At 43.1% G+C, this 21,108-nt stretch overlaps 1 protein-coding gene across 1 annotated transcript in view; it reads right to left on the reverse strand.

The window, feature by feature from the left end:
* The window catches only part of ADAMTS6 (ADAM metallopeptidase with thrombospondin type 1 motif 6), a 324,386-nt gene that overhangs the window by 282,733 nt on the left and 20,545 nt on the right, over window positions 1-21,108 (reverse strand). The window contains exon 4 of the mRNA XM_077816928.1: window positions 19,348-19,516. Within this exon, the coding sequence (XP_077673054.1) occupies window positions 19,348-19,516 (169 nt within the window). The remainder of the gene's footprint in view (window positions 1-19,347; window positions 19,517-21,108) is intronic.

The raw sequence follows: 21,108 nt of genomic DNA on the forward strand, positions 1-21,108 counted from the left end.
TGCCTATAGTGTCAATGGGAGTCTGTAGTTGCTTCAACTATACATCCCATTTTCAATGGTTAATGACTCAGCTATGAAGAAAATGTGTACGAGGTCAAAACAAGGCCTCATTGTTGCAGTAAATTTCTCATTTATTAAATGTTTACAGTTCATAGAATATATACCTTTACCAGAGCCATTTCTTTAAAAGACCCATATCAAATTGTAGAGACATTGAAAAATGAAAATAAATTTGGTTACTCCAAATCATTGGGTTTAATGATATCATTGTGACAAGCCTTAGGCAAGGTTATAGTCATTTGTTAAAAAATCAGCATCGGGTTTTAAAGACTGCTGAAGTTCGTATAACCAAAAACAGGTATTTTCCTGTATTTCAATCACTATTCAAGGAAATTAAAGTTTGCTTTAATTGATCAAACATTTTACTCTTACTGAAGCAGTGATTTAGGAATGTCTGGAATCTTGTCTGATAAATTTTGTAATAAGATGGGGGGGGAAACCTTTGTTTGGCCATATTGAAGTTGCATAAGTTCAGCAGTTTGAGGATTTTTGGTGCTCCTATAATGCAAAAATTATTTTATAAACATGAAATGTAGACTAGAAATTTTTTTCTCTTTCATAAAAAAAGATATAAGTAATTTGAAAATCATCTAGTGTGCACTTGTAGAAACCTTTTAAAGAGTAAATGACAAACAACAACATTTCGCACTCAAAGGTATAGTTTTCATACCAAGGTTCCAAAGTACTTATATATATATATTGTAACAGAGCTTCCTCTCTCCCTCTGTGGGTCCCATGCTTCCATTTAGCAATGGGCTGAGGTATTCTTTTCCCTCAGGATTTTCCCCACACCCCTGGGTTTACTGTCCACACCCCCTGCCGGAGCAGGATTCCTCCCAGCCTCTATGAAGGGTAGGGTTGCCAACTGTGTAATGGCACTGTGATGTTGCACTCCACATGTTTTATGAAACTATGCTTATGAATGTGAATATAATGTAACTGGAATATGCTTTATGCAAAAGGTCTCTTGTAAGGTATCATAACAAAGGTTATAACCTACTGAATATATTCCTCCTATTTGTATGTATGTATCATTCTTGTATCTGAAGCTAGAAATATGAAGTATAACACTGAGGTCCTATTGCAACTATGCAAAGTGTGGGCCATTAATGGTGGCTTAGAATCTTGATGGCTTCCATTGACTAGGACAATTGGTTGTGAATGGGTTTATTTACCTGAAAGCCTTCCTGTGTATGTGTGGGCCAGCCCATGGGTCATGAAGAATGAGGTCTCACAGGACATGTGACTATGTCACATGATATTGGAATCCATCTTAAAATTTGGTACTTTTCCATTTAGAAGGGAGGGTGGGGACCGAGAGAGACAAAAGATTCCCACCTTGTGCCAAAGCTATAAAAGGGGACTCTATAAAAGGGGGAACAGAACAAAGAGGGCTGCCATCCATGAGAACACCCCTGCTTTTCATCTAAGACGTCTGCTTGAACTAACAAAGACTGTACCAGATGAAAGGATTGGGCCCAGACTAGGAAGGAATCTAGTCTGTGAAAGAAGCCTATTGGAACATCTCTGAGGGTGAGATTTTACCTGTAATCAGTTTCTTAATGTATTAGGTTTAGACTTGCGTGTTTTCTTTTCCTTGGTGACTTACATTGTTCTGTCTGTTATTACTTGAAACCACTTAAATCCTACTTTTTATACTTAATAAAAACACTTTTGTTTATTAATGAACCCAGAGTAAGTGATTAATACCTGAGGGAGCAAACAGCTGTGCATATCTCTCTATCAGTGTTATAGAGGGCGGACAATTTATGAGTTTACCCTGTATAAGCTTTATACAGAGTAAAATGGATTTATTTGGGGTTTGGATCCCATTGGGAGCTGGATGTATGGGTGCTAGAGACAGGTAACCTGAAGAGCTGTTTTCACTTAAAGCCTGCAGCTTTGGGGGCATGGCCCAGACCCTGGGTCTGTGTTGCAGCAGACTAGCATGTCTGGCTCAACAAGGCAGGGTTCTGGAAGTCCCAAGCTGGCAAGGAAAACAGGCTCAGAGGTAACTTCAGCACGTCAGGTGACAGTCCCAAGGGGATCGAACCCGTCACAAGCACAAACCCAAACACCCTTTCACCACCCCCTTCTCCAAGACCCCGCCCCTGTTCACCTAGCCCCCATCCCTCCATCGCTCACTCTCCCCCAGCCTCATTCACTTTCACCAGGCTGGAGCAGGGGGCTGAGGTGTGGGACAGGGTGTGGGCTCTGGGCTGGGACTGAGGGGTTTGGAGCATAGGAGGTGGCTGAGCCTGGGGCAGGGGGCTGAGGTGTAGGAGGGGCTGTGGGAAGTGTTGCGGGGTTTGGGAGGGAGTTTGGGTGCAAGAGGGGGCTCTAGACTGAGCCTGGGGCAGGGGGTTGAGGTACAGGAGGTTGTGCAGGCTCTGCGAGGGAGTTTTGGTGTGGGAGGAGGCTTCAGGCTGAGCCTGGGGCAGGGGGTTTGAGTGCAGGAGGGGGTGCGGCCTCTGGGAGGGAGTTTGGGTGTGGGGTGCAGGCTCTGGGCTGGGATTTGGGGGGGCAGGAAAGGGTGAGGGGGGCAGCGCTTACCTCAGGTGGCTCCTGAAACCGACGGGCATATCCCTCTAGCAGCAGCTTCTAGGCAGGAGGGCCAGGGATCTCCATGCATTGCCCCTGCCCACAGGCACCACCCCCGCAGCTCCCATTGGCTGTGGTTCCTGGCCAATGAGAGCTGTGGAGCCAGCATTCAGGGCACGGGCAGTGCGCAGAGCCCCCATGGCCGCCCCTATGCCTAGGAGCCGGAGGGACATGGTGGCCGCTTCCCCAGAGCCATGCAGAGCTGGGCAGAAAGCCTGCCTGCCCCACAACAACCGGACTTTTAATGGCCCATTCAGCACTGCTGACCAGAGCCGCCAGGGTACCTTTTCGACCAGGTGTTCCAGTGGAAAATCAGACACCTGACAACCCTACTTGACACTTGTACACTTCCCTCACAACGACTGACTCACGACAAACAAGAAAACTGCATCATGCCAATTAGCTGGAGAAGAAGATCGACGATTGGCTCAGTAAATCTTGATGACACAAAAGCACTAATGAAGAGTAATACAAGTTATTGACCTGGCCCTGTCTATTAATCTATAATAATTAATTCCGACCTAATGTAACTTATGCATAAAACTAATGACTTTTGACTCTATGTAAAGTTCAAAGAATCTGTATTATTCTGTTATTAATATCATTTGGGACACAAAAAGGTCTGACAAGTACTAAATTTCTAAAAGAACAAAATTAATTTTAACTCAAACACATTAACCAATTTTATTGTAAATTCTTAGCATTTCAGTGCACAAAAAGTATATGCTGTCAGTTTGGGAAGAATACTCTGCATTCTTCATACACAATGTAGATGTTGAATACCTGATTACGTGCAAAACTTGACTAAACCTAATTGGTGGATTCATGATGTCCACAGCATCTCCATAATAAAGGGCCAGATCTTGTTCAGATTGAAATTGATGCGAGTTTTACTGTTGATTTCAGTGACAGCAGGAGCAGGCCCAAAAATCAAAACAGTTCCATGTTACTGAATGATATATTAGATTAATTCTTATAGAATGATGCAGCAGAGTATAAGCATTCATTAGCAAGTGTTGCTATTAAATTGAGTAACGCATGAGAAAGCATAAAGATTCTTTAAAAAAATAATGTTCCATAGATACCACTTTTTCCCTAACTTTGACAAATACTTTAATAATGTTTATATCATTTTAAATGTGCAAGATAAGGACATATTAATGTGGGTTCCCCCTTTCCCTTCATTTTAGGCTAGACTATGCATATACAATCTGTTCCGGGTATGGGGAAGCACATAGTTGTGCCATCCCAGGATTATATACTTGTCAATTTTCAAGTTTCAAACTTCAATTGTTTTTACAATCAGTGGATTCAATTCAAAAGTTTTGTTTTTGCAATGAGAAAAGTGTACTCTTTTTCATTCTCTATAACTCTAATATTGCTGAAGGAATTTTGCTAAATTCTCAAAAAAACCATAATAATTCACCTTCAAGCAAAAATCTAATATAGAACATATCAGCTAAAGGGGTGTGCATATTTAAAAATGATGAGTATGCAAAAATAGCGGGTTGCAATGAAAACTGTTTTGCAACCTTAACAATACAGCATGCACTACTAGGCATCTGCTAAAAAACCATTTCAAAAATCATTTCAACAAACTATGCAGCCAAGTGAAAATACCATGAAAGTAAATTAGCAGTATGATCTTTGTTGCAAAGCTAATGATGGAAGACTTCAGCGTAATGTGCTGTCTACAGAACTCTTACATTAAGCTTGATTATAAACTGAGCCAAATTCTGCTCGGGCATAATGCAGTTTCACCTGTTTACCAGTGCTTTACATGGTCCTGCATTTGGAAAATGTTAGTTATATATATGAAAGAGCAATAAAAATAGATAGAAAAATTGAGATAACTCTAAGGTCTTGATCCTGCTAGATGTTCAGCACTCCTGCAAAAAGTTGAGTGCCCTTACCTCCTGGTGAAGTCAATGGAGCTGAGAGTGCCCAGAATTTCACAGGATGAAGCCCTTAATAATTTTAGTTATGTATTCAGAGGTATACAGGGGGACCTGATCCAAATCTAAGTCAGTGGGTGCTTTGCCACTGACTTCAATTGAGTAATGAGGAGTGAGGAATTTAATCAGTTTGGTGTGGACAGGATGTTTAAGAGATGAAATAGTATTATTCTTAACTCTTTTTTCCTGAAAAATAAAATAAATCTCATTTATGCTGCTTAAATTTTTGATATCATGACCTTTATACTGAAACAATGGAATTATTCTGGATTTGCACTAGTGTAATTTAGAGCAGAAAAGTGGTCCTATTGTATATTGACTTTGTTCATGAAACACTATTCTCACAACCAAACTCAGTTAATGCTGTGAGCGTATACACACTTTAAAATGAAATGTTTATTGAACATTATAGTTAAAAAAACCAAAACTCTAAATACTTGTTAGAAACATGAATGAGACTTTTCTTTCTTAACTCTGCCCTAAATCCTTGTCTACACCATATCTAGGGGCCCGAGACAGAAATCTTTATATTTTCCTCAAATATTATTTTTCAATATAAGTCACAACCCCCTGATGATCCACCACCCATACTGGTATGTTATCCACCACTTACTCACTGAACGAAGACCAAGCGGTTACTTACCTTACAATAACTGCTGTTCTTTGGGAGGTGTTGTGCACATACACAGTCCACTGTAAATGTGTGTGCGCTCAGCGCGCTCGAGTCAGAGACCAACAGTACCACTAGGTGGTGCAGGTGCCACGTGTGCTCAGGCGAGGTCATAAAAAGTATGTGCCCGCTGCCCATCTCTCCATTCTTTTGCACCACAGTAAGTAATGTCCGAAGCAGCGGGGAAGGTGGGAGGGCAGCAGAATGTGTATGTGCGCAACACATTTTGACAAAATTACTGTCAGGGTAAGTAACCGTTTTTTCTCCTGCAAGTGATTGAGCACATATACATTCCACTGTAGATTATGCATCAGCACTTCCCTTACAGGTGGAGGGACTTTGGATCATCTGAACAGAGACTGTAACCTTGACTTGGCATCGTCGCAAGAGGCTTGAGCGATGGCATAATGAGTTGGAAAAGTATGCACAGATGACTGTGTCGCTGCCTTGCATATATCAGTTATTGAAACATTACTCAGGAAAGCTGATGTGAAAAGCATAAGAACGGCCATATTGGATCAGACCAATGGTTCGTCTAACCCAGCATTGTTTCTTCTGACAGTGGCCAATGCCAGATGCTTCAGAGGGAATGAACAGAACAGGGCAATTATCTAGCAATCCACTGTCATCCAGTCCCAGCATCTGGAGGTCACAAGTTTAGGGATACCCTGAGCGTGGACTGAGCCATTATTTCTAATGGAGGAAAGAATCTAGCAACATCAGAACAGATTTTATTAGTCAGAGTTCCAATGTGAAATTCATGGAGATGACACTGACTGATCTTTAATCCTTTCAGCATAGTTTATGAAAAGCCTGGAAGAAGATCTAGGATCTAGTGTGGGCCAAGTAAAATGCTAGGGCTCTACAAAGATGCAAGGTGCTTCTTCAGCCTTAAATGAATAGGGTTTTGGGAAAAACACCACACAATTAATTGTTTGACTTAGAGGAAAGACTGACACTACCTTAGCATGTCCAGAGGATGCTTGGAAGAGCAATATACCAAATGAAGCCAGTCCCACAGAAAGAGAAGGTGATATCTGGCGTGCAGAGTTTTGTATGTGCACAAGGCCATGTGGCTCAGGAGCTGAAAGCAGACATGCACTGTTGTTGCCGGGTTGGACCTGAGGCTGTTGGAAAGGGCAACTATAAATTGATACTCCCACTTTCGGAGATAAGCTATGGCTGATGTGACGTGAAGGTTTGCGCCTATGAAAGTTATATGTTGAGTGGATTGTAACTGTGACTTCTGCACATTTAGTTTCAGACCTAGATGGGAGGACACTTGAGGGTATGTCTACACTAAAAACTTAAGTGGACCTATATTAGGTTTATTTACAGCCACGACAGTAATTACTGTAGTGGTGCATGCCCACACTACCCTGCTGGGGTCAGTGGTGTGTGTTCTCACCAGGTGTGCTTCCACCAACCCAAAGGGGCAGTTGGGGAGTTGAGAGCCCAGTCTCATTAATCATTTTTGTTGCCCTTCTCTATAACTTTTCCAATTCTAATGCTTGCAGGCATTTCCCTCTTGTGACTGTTCCTTTCACTAGCTCCCTCATTTATGTATAGCTCCCCTTTCTGAAGTTAAATGCTCCTGTGGTGGGCTTCTTTGGTATTTCATCCCCCGCCCCTCCTCCCCCCCACACACAAAGATGTTAAATTTAATTATATTATGGTCACTATTTCCAAGCAGTTTCGCTATGTTCACCTCTTGGACCAGATCCTGTGCTCCACTTAGGACTAAATCAAGAATTGCCTCTTCCATTGTGGATTCAAAAACTAGCTGCTCCAAGAGGCAGTCATTAATAGGGTCTAGAAACTGTATGTCTTCATCCCATTCTGAGGTGATGAGGTGATGTACCTAGTCAACATGGCAATAGTTGAAATCCCCCATTATTATTGAATTTTCTATTTTTATAGCCTCTCTAATATCCTTGACCATTTCACAGTCACCATCACCATACTGACCAGGTGGTCAGTAGTATATTCCTACTGCTGTACTCTTATTATTCAGACATGGAATTTCTGTCAATAGAGATTTTGTTGTACAGCTTAAGAACATAAGAATGGCCATACTGGGTCAGACCAAAGGTCCATCCAGCCCAGTATCCTGTCTATCAACAGTGGCCAATGCCACATGCCCCAGAGGGAGTGAACCTAACAGGTAATTATCAAGTGATCTCTCTCCTGCCATCCAGCTCCACCCTCTGACAAACAGAGGCTAGGGACATCATTCCTTACCCATCCTGGCTATTAGCCATTAATGGACTTAACCTCCATGAATTTATCCAGTTCTCTTTTAAACCCTGCTATAGTCCTAGCCTTCACAACCTCCTCAGGCAAGGAGTTCCACAGGTTGACTGTGCGCTGAGTGAAGAAGAACTTCCTTTTATTTGTTTTAAACCTGCTGCCCATTAATTTCATTTGGTGGCCCCTAGTTCTTATATTATGAGAACAAGTAAATAACTTTTCCTTATTCACTTTCTCCACACCACTCATGATTTTATACCGCTATCATATCCCCCCTTTAGTCTCCTCTTTTCCAAGCTGAAAAGTCCTAGCCTCTTTCATCTCTCCTCTTATGGGACCCATTCCAAACCCCTAATCATTTTAGTTGCCCTTTTCTGAACCTTTTCTAATGCCAGGATATCTTTTTTGAGATGAGGGGACCACATCTGTATGCAGCATTCAAGATGTGGGCGTACCATGGATTTATATAAAGGCAATAAGATGTTCTCCGTCTTATTCTCTATCCCTTTTTTAATGATTCCTAACGTCCTGTTTACTTTCTTGACTGCCACTGCACATTGAGTGGGCGTCTTCAGAGAACTATCCATGATGACTCCAAGATCTTTCTCCTGATTAGTTGTAGCTAAATTAGTCCCCCATCATATTGTACATATGGAAAAAAAATAGAATATCAGGGTTGGAAGGGACCTCAGGAGGTCTAGTCCAACCCCCTGCTTAAAGCAGGACCAATCCCCAATTTTTGCCCCAGATCCCTAAATAGCCCCCTCAAGGATTGACCTCACAACGTTGGGTTTAAGCAGGCCAATAATCAAACCACTGAGCTATCCCTCAGTATAGGGGTTATTTTTTTCCAATGTACATTACTTTACATTTGTCCACATTAAATTTAATTTGCCATTTTTTTGCCCAACCACTTAGTTTTGTGAGATCTTTTTGAAGTTCTTCAGAGTCTGCTTTGGTCTTAACTATCTTGAGCAGTTTAGTATCATCTGAAAACTTTGCCACCTCACTGTTTACCTCTTTCTCCAGATCATTTATGAATAAGTTGAAGACGATTGGTCCTAGGACTGACCCTTGGGGAATATCACTAGTTACCCTTCTCCATTCTGAAAATTTACCATTTATTCTTACCCTTTGTTCCCTGTCTTTTAACCAGTTCTCAATCCATGAAAGGATCTTCCCTCTGATTTCATGACAACTTAATTTACATAAGAGCCTTTGGTGAGGGACCTTGTCAAAGGCTTTCTGGAAATCTAAGTACACTATGTTCACTGGATCCCCCTTGTCCACATGTTTGTTGACCCCCTCAAAGAACTCTAATAGATTAGTAAGACATGATCTCCCTTTGCAGAAACCATGTTGACTTTTGCACAACAATTTATGTTCTTCTACGTGTCTGACAATTTTGTTCTTTACTATTGTTTCAACTAATTTGCCCGGTACTGACATTAGACTTACCAGTCTGTAATTTCCAGGATCACCTCTAGAGCCCTTCTTAAATATTGGCGTTACATTAGCTATCTTCCAGTCGTTGGGTACAGTAGCTGATTTAAAGGACAGGTTACAAAGCACAGTAAATAGTTATGCACTTTCACATTTGAGTTCTTTTCAGAACTCTTGGGTGAATGCCATCTGGTCTGGTGACTTGTTACTGATAAATTTCTCAATTAATTCCAAAACCTCCTCTAGTGACACTTCAATCTGTCACAATTCCTCATATTTGTCACCTACAAAAGACGGCTCAGGTTTGGGAATCTCCCTAACTTCCTCAGCCGTGAAGACTGAAGCAAAGAATTCATTTAGTTTCTCTGCGATGATTTTATCATCTTTAAATGCTCCTTTTGTATCTCGATCATCCAGGGGCCTCACTGGTTGCTTCTGATGTACTTAAAAAACATTTTGTTATTACCTTTTGAGTTTTTGGCTAGCTGTTCTTCAAACTCCGTTTTGGCTTTTCTTATTACATTTTTACATTTTATTTGGCAGTGTTTATGCTCCTTTCTATTTACCTCACTAGGATTTGACTTCCACTTTTTTTGATTCATTTAAGATTTTTACAATATTTGACTCTTTCTTTTCTTTCACATATAGTGCCACTCCCTGACCAGCTCAACCTAGTCTGTCATTCCTATACATTTTGTACCCTGGTATTCTAGTGTCTCATTGATTGTCATCATTCCACCAAGTTTCTGTGATGCCTGTTATATCAATATCCTCATTTAATACGAGGCACTCAAGTTCACCCATCTTAATATTTAGACTTCTAGCATTTGTGTACAAGCACGTATAAAATCTGTCACTTTTTAGTTGTCTGCTTTCATGTGATGTAATTGAATGGTACTCTTTCATTTTATTGTTTCTCTTCAGTTCCTACCTGTACTTCATCAATTTCTATCCTCTGCTCTTTGCTAGGATATAGAGAATCCCCTTTAATAGATTCTCCTCCATGGAATATCTCTGTCCGAACCATGTGCTCCTCCACACCTGTCCAATGAAGTAGACATGTAAACTGCTTCGGGATAAAGAAAAGCTGTTACCATAGCTGTTCTTCATGGCCTACATATGGGAAAGACACCAAGACCAGTGGAAGGTACTGGTTGAAGTGGTCAAAAAGCCAGAGAAGATGTCAATAACAGCTGTGCTGGATGCACCAGAAGAGCCAAATGCATCATAGGTGCCAAATGTGTCGGTGCCAGAAGCATCGATGGAGCCAAGTGCATCATCGTTGCCAGATGCATCAACAGAGGTAGGTGAATTGTTGGTGTTGGGTATGCAAATGCCAGAACCAGCTGAATCTGAGGAGACCCAGGAAGGGAAAGACAAAGGAGATCCCTAGCAGCCAGGAAGTCCTGAGTAGAAGGCACCTTGGATAAATGTATTGGTGCTGATGGATCCAGTGGAGCTTATGTATGATGGGAAGGACCCAGCACAGGTGAAGACCAGACTCAATGGCCCTGAGGGAGCCGGAGTTGATAGACTCATAGAACCATAGGGTTTGAAGGGACTGCAAGGGTTATGTAGTCTAACCCAGGGGTGGGCAAACCTTTTGGCCCGAGGGCCACACCTGGGTATGGAAATTGTATGGCAGGCCATGAATGCTCACAAAATTGGGGGTTGGGGTGCAGGAGAAGATGAGGGCTCCAGCTCGGGGTGCAGGCTCTGGGGTAGGGCTGAGGGGTTGGGGGTGCAGGAGAGTGCTCTAGGCTGGCACCGAGGGGTTCGAGGGCAGGAGTTGTTGTGTCTAAACCGTCCAAGACAGATGGCTATCCAGCCTTTTTTTTTTTTAAAACCTCCAGTGAAGGAGCTTCCACAACTTCCCTAAGCAGTCCGTTCCATTGTCCTACTGTTCTTACTCTCCGGCAAGAGAGAACAACTTTTCTCCATCTTTTTTATAGCAGCTTTTCAAGTATTTGAAGACTGCTATCATGTCCTACCTTAAACTCCTCTTTTCCAAACCAAACATAATCAGTTCCTTCAGCCTTATCTCAGGTGGCTTGCATTCCATTCCTTTGATCATCTTTGTTGCTTGCCTCTGGATACTTTCCAGTTTCTCTACTTCCTTTCTATACATTGGTGACCAAAACTGGACACAGTACTTAAGATGAGGCCTCACCAGCACAGAGTAGAGCAGTACTATCACCTCTTGTGACATGCATACTGTGCCTCTATTAATGCAACCCAAAATTGCTTTTGCTTTTTGATGATGCCACGCTTGACAGAAGAAGTGAGCGCTTCCATTTATGAGGCCTTGAACCAGTACCAGAGGTTTTACCAGATGATTTTCAGAGAGCAGTCTGAGACTTAGCCCTGGACTACACTACAAGTTTAGGTCGAATTTAGCAGCGTTACATCGATGTAACCCTGCACCCGTCCACACAATGAATCCATTTTTGTGGACTTAAAGGGCTCTCAACTTCTGTACTCCTCCCCGATGAGGGGATTAGCACTGAAATCGACATCATGGGTCGAATTTGGGGTAGTGTGGACGCAATTCGACAGTATTGGCCTCCGGGAGCTATCCCAGAGTGCTCCATTGTGACTGCTCTGGACAGTGCTTTCAACTCAGATGCACTAGCCAGGTACACAGGAAAAGCACCAGGAACTTTTGAATTTCATTTCCTGTTTGGCCAGCGTGGCGAGCTTATCAGCACAGGTGACCATGTAGTCCCAGAATCGCAAAAGAGCTCCAGCATGGACTGAATGGGACGTATTGGACCTGATCGCTGTATGGGGAGACGAATCCGTGCTATCAGAACTCCGTTCCAAAAGACGAAATGCCAATATATTTGCCAAAATCTCCAAGGGCATGATGAACAGCGGCTGTAACAGGGACCCGCAGCAGTGCTGCATAAAAATTAAGGAGCTCAGGCAAGCCGACCAAAAAACCAAAGAGGCAAACAGCCACTCCAGGTCAGAGCCCCAGACATGCCGCTTCTATGATGAGCTGCATGCAATTCTAGGGGATGCCCCTACCATTACCCCACTCCTGTCCATGGACACCTGCAAGGGCGGAGTCTCACGCAACAGGGATGAGGATTTTGGGGACAAGGAAGATCAGGAGGAGGAGGATAGCGCACACCAGGCAAGTGTAGAAACCTTTCTCCCAGACAGCCAGGAACTGTTTTATCACTCTGGAGCCAATACCCTCCCAACCCTCCCAAGGCAGGCTCCCAGACCATGAAGCCAGAGAAGGCACCTCTGGTGAGTGTACCTTTGTAAATATAATACATAATTTAAAAGTAAGCGTGTTTAATGATTAATTTGCCCTGAAGACTTGGGATGCATTCGCGGCCAGTACAGCCCCTCCTTTTAAATGGCCAACCCAATGGGTGCTTGGTATGGGAAAGGAAGGCACTGCTCTTTGAAACTATTCCCACATGTTATGAAGGTTGAAAGAAACTGAAAGACTGTGACTTACCATGGCTGCCTGCAAGCCGAATTCTATAGCCTGGCCCGACATGTGTGATCTCTCACACCAAACCAGCAGGCCCTCAATATAAGAGGCAAAATGTGAACTTGTACCGAAAGCACATGTGTTATGTAATGTTAACAGCTTGGTTCACCGTGAAAGAGTCTACCCATTGTTCTCTAAAATGTGTCTTTTTAAATGCTACTCTCCCTTTTTTTCCTCCTGCAGCTGCAAATGTTTCAACGCTCCCCCTATCATCTCCGTCCCAGAGGCTAGTGCAGATAAGAAGGCAAAAAAATGCACTCACAATGAAATGTTCTCTGAGCTCATGCAGTCCTCCCGCACTGAAAGAGCACAGCAGAATGCGTGGAGGCCAGCAATGGCAGAGTCCAGGAAAGCACAAAATAAATGTGAGGACAGGAGGGACACACGAGAGGAGAGGTGGCAGGATCAAGATGATAGGTGGCGGCAGCATGATGAGTGGAGGCAGGATGCAATGCTGAGGCTACTGGGGGATCAAACTGATATGCTCCGGCGTCTGGTGGAGCTTCAGGAAAGGCAGCAGGAGCACAGACCGCCGCTGCAGCCCCTGTGTAACCGTCTGCCTCCTCTCCAAGTTCCATAGCTTCCTCACCCAAGAAAGAACGCGGGGGGGGGGGTGTCCTCTGGTCACCCAACCACTCCACCCCAGAGGACTGCCCAAGCAACAGAAGGCTGGCATTCAAGAAGTTTTGAAGTGCAGTATGGCCTTGTCCTTCCCTCCTCCCCTCATCCACCACCCCACCCAGTGTTTCCCTCCTCCCCCACCCCTCCCGGGCTATCTTGGCAGTTATCCCCCTATTTGTGTGATGAATTAATAAAGAATGCATGATTTTGAAACAACAATGACTTTATTGCCTCTGCAAGCAATGATCGAAGCGGGGAGGGCAGTTGGCTTACAGGGAAGTACAGTGAACCAAGGGGGCAGGTTTTCATCAAGGAGAAACAAACAGAACTGTCACACCATAGCCTGGCCAGTCATGAAACTGGTTTTCAAAGCTTCTCTGATGCACAGCATGCCCTGCCGTGCTCTTCTAATGGCCCTGGTGTCTGGCTGCGCATAATCAGTGGCCAGGCGATTTGCCTCAACCTCCCACCCCATCATAAACATCTCCCCCTTACTCTGATAGATTTTGTGGAGCACACAGCAAGCAGCAATAACAATGGGAATATTGGTTTCGCTGAGGTCTAACCGAGTCAGTAAACTGCACCAGCATGCTTTTAAATGTCCAAATGCACATTCTACCACCATTCTGCACTCGCTCAGCCTATAGTTGAACAGCTCCTTACTACTGTCCAGGCTGCTTGTGTACAGCTTCATGAGCCATGGCATTAAGGGGTAGGCTGGGTCCCCAAGGATAACTATAGGCATTTCAACATCCCCAACAGTTATTTTCTGGTCTGGGAAGTAAGTCCCTTCCTGCAGCTGTTCAAACAGACCAGAGTTCCTGAAGATGCGAGCGTCATGTACCTTTCCCAGCCATCCCACATTGATGTCGGTGAAATGTCCCTTGCGATCCACCAGTGCTTGCAGCACCACTGAAAAGTACCCCTTGCAGTTTACGTACTGGCTGCCAAGGTGGTCCGGTCCCAAGATAGGGATATGAGTTCCGTGTATCACCCCACTACAGTTAGGGAATCCCATTGCAGCAAAGTCATCCACTATGACCTCACATTTCCCAGAGTTACTACCCTTGATAGCAGCAGCTCAGTGATTGCGTTGGCTACTTGGATCACAGCAACCCCCACAGTAGATTTGCCCACTCCAAATAGATTCCCGACTGACCAGTAGCTGTCTGGCGTTGTAAGCTTCCAGAGGGCTATCGCCACTTGCTTCTGAACTGTGAGGGCTGCTCTCATCTTGGTATTCTTGTGCTTCAGGGCAGGGGAAAGCAAGTCACAAAGTTCCATGAAAGTGCCCTTATGCATGCGAAAGTTTCTCAGCCACTGGGAATCATCCCAGACCTGCAACACTATGTGGTCCCACCAGTCTGTGCTTGTTTCCCGGGCCCAGAATCGGCTTTCCATGGCATGAGCCTGCCCCATTGCCACCAGGATGTCCAAATTGCCGAGGCCCGTGCTTTGAGAGAAGTCTGTGTCCATGTCCTCATCACTCTCGTCACTGCGCTGCTGTCGTCTCCTCGCCTGCTTTTGCAGGTTCTGGTTCTGCACATACTGCAGGATAATGCGCGAGGTGTTTACAATGCTCATAACTGCTGTGGTGATCTGAGCGGGCTCCATGCTTGCCGTGGTATGGCGTCTGCAGGAGAGCAGAGTTGCAGCGGAATCAGTGGCTAAACACCAATGCCACAAGAATAGATATTTATAAAGAACGGCGAGAGGACCTGCAAGGTGGATTCATGAGAACAGGAGAGCAGAGTTGCAGCAGAAGTGGTGGAGGATGATGGTTAGCACCGCGCACATTTCCCGAGGAAGAACACACGTACCCGGGAGCCCATGACAGACAACATGGAGAAATTCACTATTGAGACAATAGCAGCAGAATTGCAGCGGAAGTGGTGTATGACAACAGTTAGCAGTCCTACTGCACCGTCTGCTGCCAGCAGCACACAGGACACAACAGCGGCGGTGTCGGTGAGCTGAGCTGAGCGGGCTGCACACTTGCCGTGGTATGGCGTCTGCACGGAAAAAAGGCACGAAACGATTGTCTGCCGTTGCTTTCACGGAGGGAGGGGTGACTGATGACATGTACCCAAAACCACCTGCGACAATGTTTTTGCCCGATCAGGCATTGGGAACTTAACCCAGAATTCCAATCGGCAGCGGAGACTGCGGGAATGTGGGATAGCTACCCACAGTGCAACGCTCCATAAGTCGATGCTAGACACGGTAGTGAGGACGCACTCCACCGACTTAATGTGCTTAGTGTGGACATACGCAATCGACTGCATAAAATCGATTTCTAAAAATCGACTTCTATAATATCGACCTAATTGCATAGTGTAGACATACCCTTAGAGGTAATGTCAGAGCCTGAATGCTTAGAACACTCCAATTCAAATAGAGAAGGGGAAGGATGATGTTTACTCCCAGACCTACATTTGGAGTCAGAAGTAGCTGGAGTAGCACTCTGAGTTGATCCAGAATCCTCTGGGTCATGATTGGGGCTTGGCTCAATTGCAGGTCTTATCACCTCCTTCATGAGGTGAACTTTTAAGATGATAGTCACTCTGCTTCTTAGTGTGGGTGCAAAAGAAAGTACAGATAGGGCATTTGTCCCCCTTCTGTCCCTCACCCAGAAAAAACAGACAGCTCTTGTGCCCATCTGTGACAAAGATAACATCCCTGCTCATGGCACACTGTTTAAAACCTGGGGATTTTTTCATAATAAATCCTCCAGGTACTAATAAAACTACACCCAAACTATCTATCTTATCCTATCATAAATACTAACTACAACTATACTAACTATATAGAGAACATTTTCCAAAGCTGGCTAACCAAAGCTAATGTTACAAGGAACTCCAACTCTCGCCACAGGCGGTAAGAAGGAAGTGAGAGGGAGGTGGTGGACACACACCCCTTTTATGCCCTCACCTGAGAACACAAGAACAGTAGAGATATATGTGCCATGTAGGGGTACAAAAATCTCACACTCCAGTGCACTGAGCGTACATACACATCTGGTGGAATGTATATGTACACAATCACTCGAAGGAAAACTGAACATCTTCCAGACAATCTGCCCACTTCATGCCAGATATCTGAATATTTTTCTCAGATGAGTCAGAAATATCATCTTCCCCATGTCCACCAAATGCTATCGATTGGATATCCCTCTATACCTGTCTATTTTGCTGCTACAGGCTAGGTGTTCTTTAGGACTTTGGTCTAGTCTCTATTAGAAAAGGTTTACAGGTATAGCTATACTGGCAAACCCTCCTAGTGTAGACACAGTTTATATCAGCCACAGTGCTTTTACCGGTATAGCTCCTTGAATAATATAAGGTATATCAGCAAAAGCACTTTTTTTGCTGATGTAACTGCATCTACACTACAGCTTTTGCTGGTATAAAAATCACACCCTAACCAACATTACTATATCAGCAAACATTTCTCATGTAGACCTGGTCCTGGGATTTGGAAGTTGAGAAAGGATGAAAAAAAGAGATGCTGTCAGAGGTCCTGAGGAAGTTTGGGGGTTTGACAAATGGGGGTCAGAGGTTTAATAATTGTCATGGAAGGAGTTGGTAGTATTTTGGTAGCTGAGATAAGGATGTCAAAAAAGATATGGCAGCTGGAAGAAGAGGGTTTGACAGTTGTGGTTGGGAGGAGGAGTGGAGTGGGCAGGGTGGAAGACCCACACATCTGGGAGAAATGTGGAGAGTATGTCAGAGGAAGGAACTTGGGACAAGGAGGTTCCAAGGCAGTGAGGGGGAAGTAGAGAGGAATGCATTGCAGGTGATGGTTTGCGTTTGGGGGGGTTACGGATGGGAGGGGCTTGGGGTGGCAAGGATTTGGAAGCTGTGGGTAGTATATGGACACTTTTAAGAGAGTGCAGGGACACATTTTTTAGGACTGCAAGCTCTCAGTGTACACATTTGATGAACTGTGTGTGTGATGTGCACCTCTTAAAAAATGCCCATACCAGGCTGGTCATCTCACCTCCCCTCAGTTGTCACAGATGACTGTTTGGATATAGTTAATTTATCTTTCTCCCCATGTGGTGTCCTCAGGAGGGGCTGATATGTCTTCCCTGCTCTGGGGCAGTGATAAATGAAGGGAGTGAGGGATAGTTCCCTTTTATGGACACCCAGCCAGCCAGTAGCTATAAAATCCCTCTTAGTAGCTGTTCTCTAATTGCTCCAGGGTTAAAAAATCTCACTGCTACGTATAGGTAAAAGGAAGTGAGTGGGCACCTGGCCAAAAGAGCCAATGGGAAGGCTAGAACTTTTTAAAATTGAAACAAGACTCCCCTTTTGTCTGTCTGTTGTCGTTCTTCGGGGAGAGGCAGACAGGGCTGCAGTTATGCTGTAAGAAGCTTTGGGCCAGGTATGAAAAATCATCAGTATCATACCTCGAAACGACTCATCTAAAACCCCAGATATATAAGTAGATCAGGAAATGTCTAGAAAGACGCAGTTAGGTTTATCCCTTTTATTTCTTTATGGCTTGTGGACTCCTCTGTGCTAACCTCAGGTGCTTTTGTTTTGCTTGAAACCTTTAAGCTGGACCTCAAGAAAACTATTCTTGATGCTTAATCCTTGTAGTTACTCTTTTAAAATCTAGCAATAGACTGAGTTTCCAGATGTATGTTCTTCTTCTTCTTCTTTTTTTTTTTTTTTTTTTTTTTTTTTTTAATAAAATTTACCTTTTTTAAGAACAGGATTGGATTTCTGTGTCTTAAGAAGTTTGTGCACATATTGTTTAATTAGCTGGTGGCAACAGCTGATTTCCCTTTTTTCTTTCTCAGCTCTTCCCCAGAGGGGGGTGAAAGGGCTTGGGGGTACCCCACAGGAAGGAATTCCCAAGTGCGCCTTCCTGGGTTCTCAAAGGGGTTTTGCACTTGGGTGCTGGCAGCATCTACCAATCCAAGGTCAGAGAAAAGCTGTAACCTTGGAAGTTTAATACAAGCCTGGAGTGGCAAGTATTAATTTTTAGAGTCCTTGATCGCCCCCACCTTCTTCATTCGAAGTGCCAGAGTGGGGAATCAGCCTTTACAGGGGCTATGATCATGGGGGGAAAAGCAGTAACCTACATTCCATGATCCTTTCTTTAAATAGGTGGAGTTGAAGGGTGCTGTTCCCCACACAGAGGAAGAACACAACTAACTGAACCACTCAGGAAAACTCTTCTCCAGGCAGGGGCCTTTGTGTTGTAATCTCAGTCAGACGGTGCCAGCAAGTTACAGTTTCTAACAATAGCAGCCAACAGAGATTACATCAATAATGAATTTGTTACCTTTTTTTATTTTGAAATTAATATTTGCCAAACCTGTCCTATGCACTATATCTGACTAAGGACTAATGCCCAAGATTAAAGTAAACTTTTCAGAACAAACTATTCTTAAGATGTACATAAACAATAAAAGGTTAGACCATTTGTCAAAGATGTAAAAAATATTTTTTAGTTCCATAAATCTAAAACAGCTTGTTAGATTTACTCTAAATTGGCCTAAAAAAAGTTATCTTTTGGCCTCAGTCTAAGCAGGGAAAATTGAGGACAATAGAAGAGTTCTGAGAAAGTTTAAAGTGGATGGAAAATTGGGCTGTGAATGGAAACATTTTTCAACCAAAACTATGATATCACCCCTGTGACACTCATAATTAAATCACCTATGCAACTATTTTGGGAGTAACCTTAACAAACTGAATCAATAATCAGTATCAAAGGGTATCAAAGAAAAAATTGGTGACTTCCGGCTCATTTCAAAATATATTATTAATCATAACATCAACACACATTTATCATGTGTCAAGTTTTCTCAAATGAGATACACAACACTTACTAAACATTGAGCTGTATGTAATACTTAGTCACTTAAGTCGTGCCTTCCAGTCAGGGATGAGGTACACTTACAGCACACTGTGAGGAAGCCTGTGCTCATCACTATCATTGTACTCAATAAAGGAATAAAATAAGACTTACTCCCAGTGCCTTAGCCTTCAAAGACACTACATTCTTGACTTGAATCTGAAAAAAATGCAAAGCTACTTTTCAAAGGGGTGAACAGCATCATCCAAGAGGAGAGTTCCTAACACTAAACTCACAATAATTGAACCCTATTATGTATGGTACATGGAACCAATGTAGAAATAATATAAAGGTATTTTTAGTTTTAAATCTTAAATGACACTTTTTTTAAAAGAGTGAAAACATAACTGATGTTCATGCTTATTTACCTGAGACGCCACAATGAGCATGATCATAGAGATGTTGTTGGTGCATGGCAGACTTCTTGTAAATAACATGGGGATGACCACTTTCAAAACTAAAATTATTGGAATTTTCAGTTATATTCCTTAAAGGCTCAATGAAATATTCTTCATCTTCTGTAGCGATAACGCCATGCTTAAAGGAGAATAAGAAGACAAACAAAAGCAACTAGTTACTGTTTCTCTGCAAATATCCTTAATTATAAGACAACATACTAAACAGAGAAGATACCAGCTTTCCTCCCACTGAACTCACAGCAAAATCCCCACTGACTTCCATGGGAGAAGGAGCAAGCTCCTATTAGCAACACAAAGAGAAAATGAAGAAAAAATTACTGCCTCGCTTCCTCAGTTCTTTCCCACCATTTTTGTCCAGATGTGGTAAGACAGCAAGAGACATTTTTGGTGTGTGACAATCAGCCTTTTTTTGCCTCATGAAACAATCTATTGACAACGATGTTCCAGAATTATATGATTCATATCCATTAAAAATGATGCCAAGCCAAAATGGCCTTGTTCAGAGAGTGAACACAGTGTCCCTCTATGATGGCATACCGAGAGATGTTTTAATGCCATACATTGCTTCAAAAGAGAAAACTTACATAACAGACTTATTTTAGGCAAATATTATTCAAAGAAACCACTGTGTTTTGTATCCAAATGCTGAGTTCTAACACTGTATTGCACTTCCTTAGGCTCAAATTAATAATATTAATTAATTTACACTATATATGAGGGACGTTTTACATATAGATTTCTACCTCAGAATTGCACTACAGATCTTAGGCAGATCATACCTAAGCAGATTATTCGCTAGTTTGGATTCTGCCAAGGAAACTGATCATTTTTCCAAATTTTACAATGCATGAGAGAAGACCTTTTATTCTTCATTACTTCCATGTCTGCAATCTCAGATTCTCATGAAAGGGGAAGTGGTTCAGGAAGGAAAGGAGACATGTCAGGCCAACTCCACAAATTCCTACATGCCTTAATATGTGGATTTTCAGCCATTAAAACTGAACAACAGAAGAAATAACTCCAGCTTTGGAGCACCTTTGGATGTGTAAACACGAGGGAATTGCCTTATAGACATAATTCCACACTATATTTGCCAGTCTGAAGATTCCAGTCTCTACATCAACACCTAAAGGCTTTGGAATTGATGACAATCTTTACAATATGAGAGAGAGGTACGGGACAGCAAGAGAATTGGGAAGCAGGAAGTTACAAATTCTAACCCTGGTTCTGTGGTCTTAGGCAAGTCACTTAGAAACTGATGCTATTTACATCAAAGGCATTATAAAGACTATGTTGAAGTCAACCAGAGTTAGAGATAGTTTTAAATAGTCCATTTGGTATGTCTACACTGAAGAAAAAAAACACACTGCAGCGGGTCTCAGAGGCTGGGTCTACAGACTCAGGCTTGAGGGGCTTGCACTATGGTGCTAAAAATAGCAGTATAAACATTCCCGCTTAGGCTGGATGATGGGCTCTGAGACCCACCCACCAGATGTTTGTAGACCCTGTCTCTGAGACTCGCTGCCATGGGTTCTATTTTGCAGTGTAGACATGGTCTCACTATTTAACTGAGAGTACTCAGCATCTCCCAGATGGTGCTCAGCACCTCTATTTTCAAAAATTAGCACATAAGCTATTGTGTCTCTGCAGGCAGTGTAACATGCATGCAGCAAGATTGTAAGGGGTCATTTTATAAGGCTGTAATGTTCA

This window comes from Eretmochelys imbricata, chromosome 5, assembly GCF_965152235.1.
Source record: "Eretmochelys imbricata isolate rEreImb1 chromosome 5, rEreImb1.hap1, whole genome shotgun sequence".
In the NCBI taxonomy this organism is placed as follows: domain Eukaryota; kingdom Metazoa; phylum Chordata; order Testudines; family Cheloniidae; genus Eretmochelys; species Eretmochelys imbricata.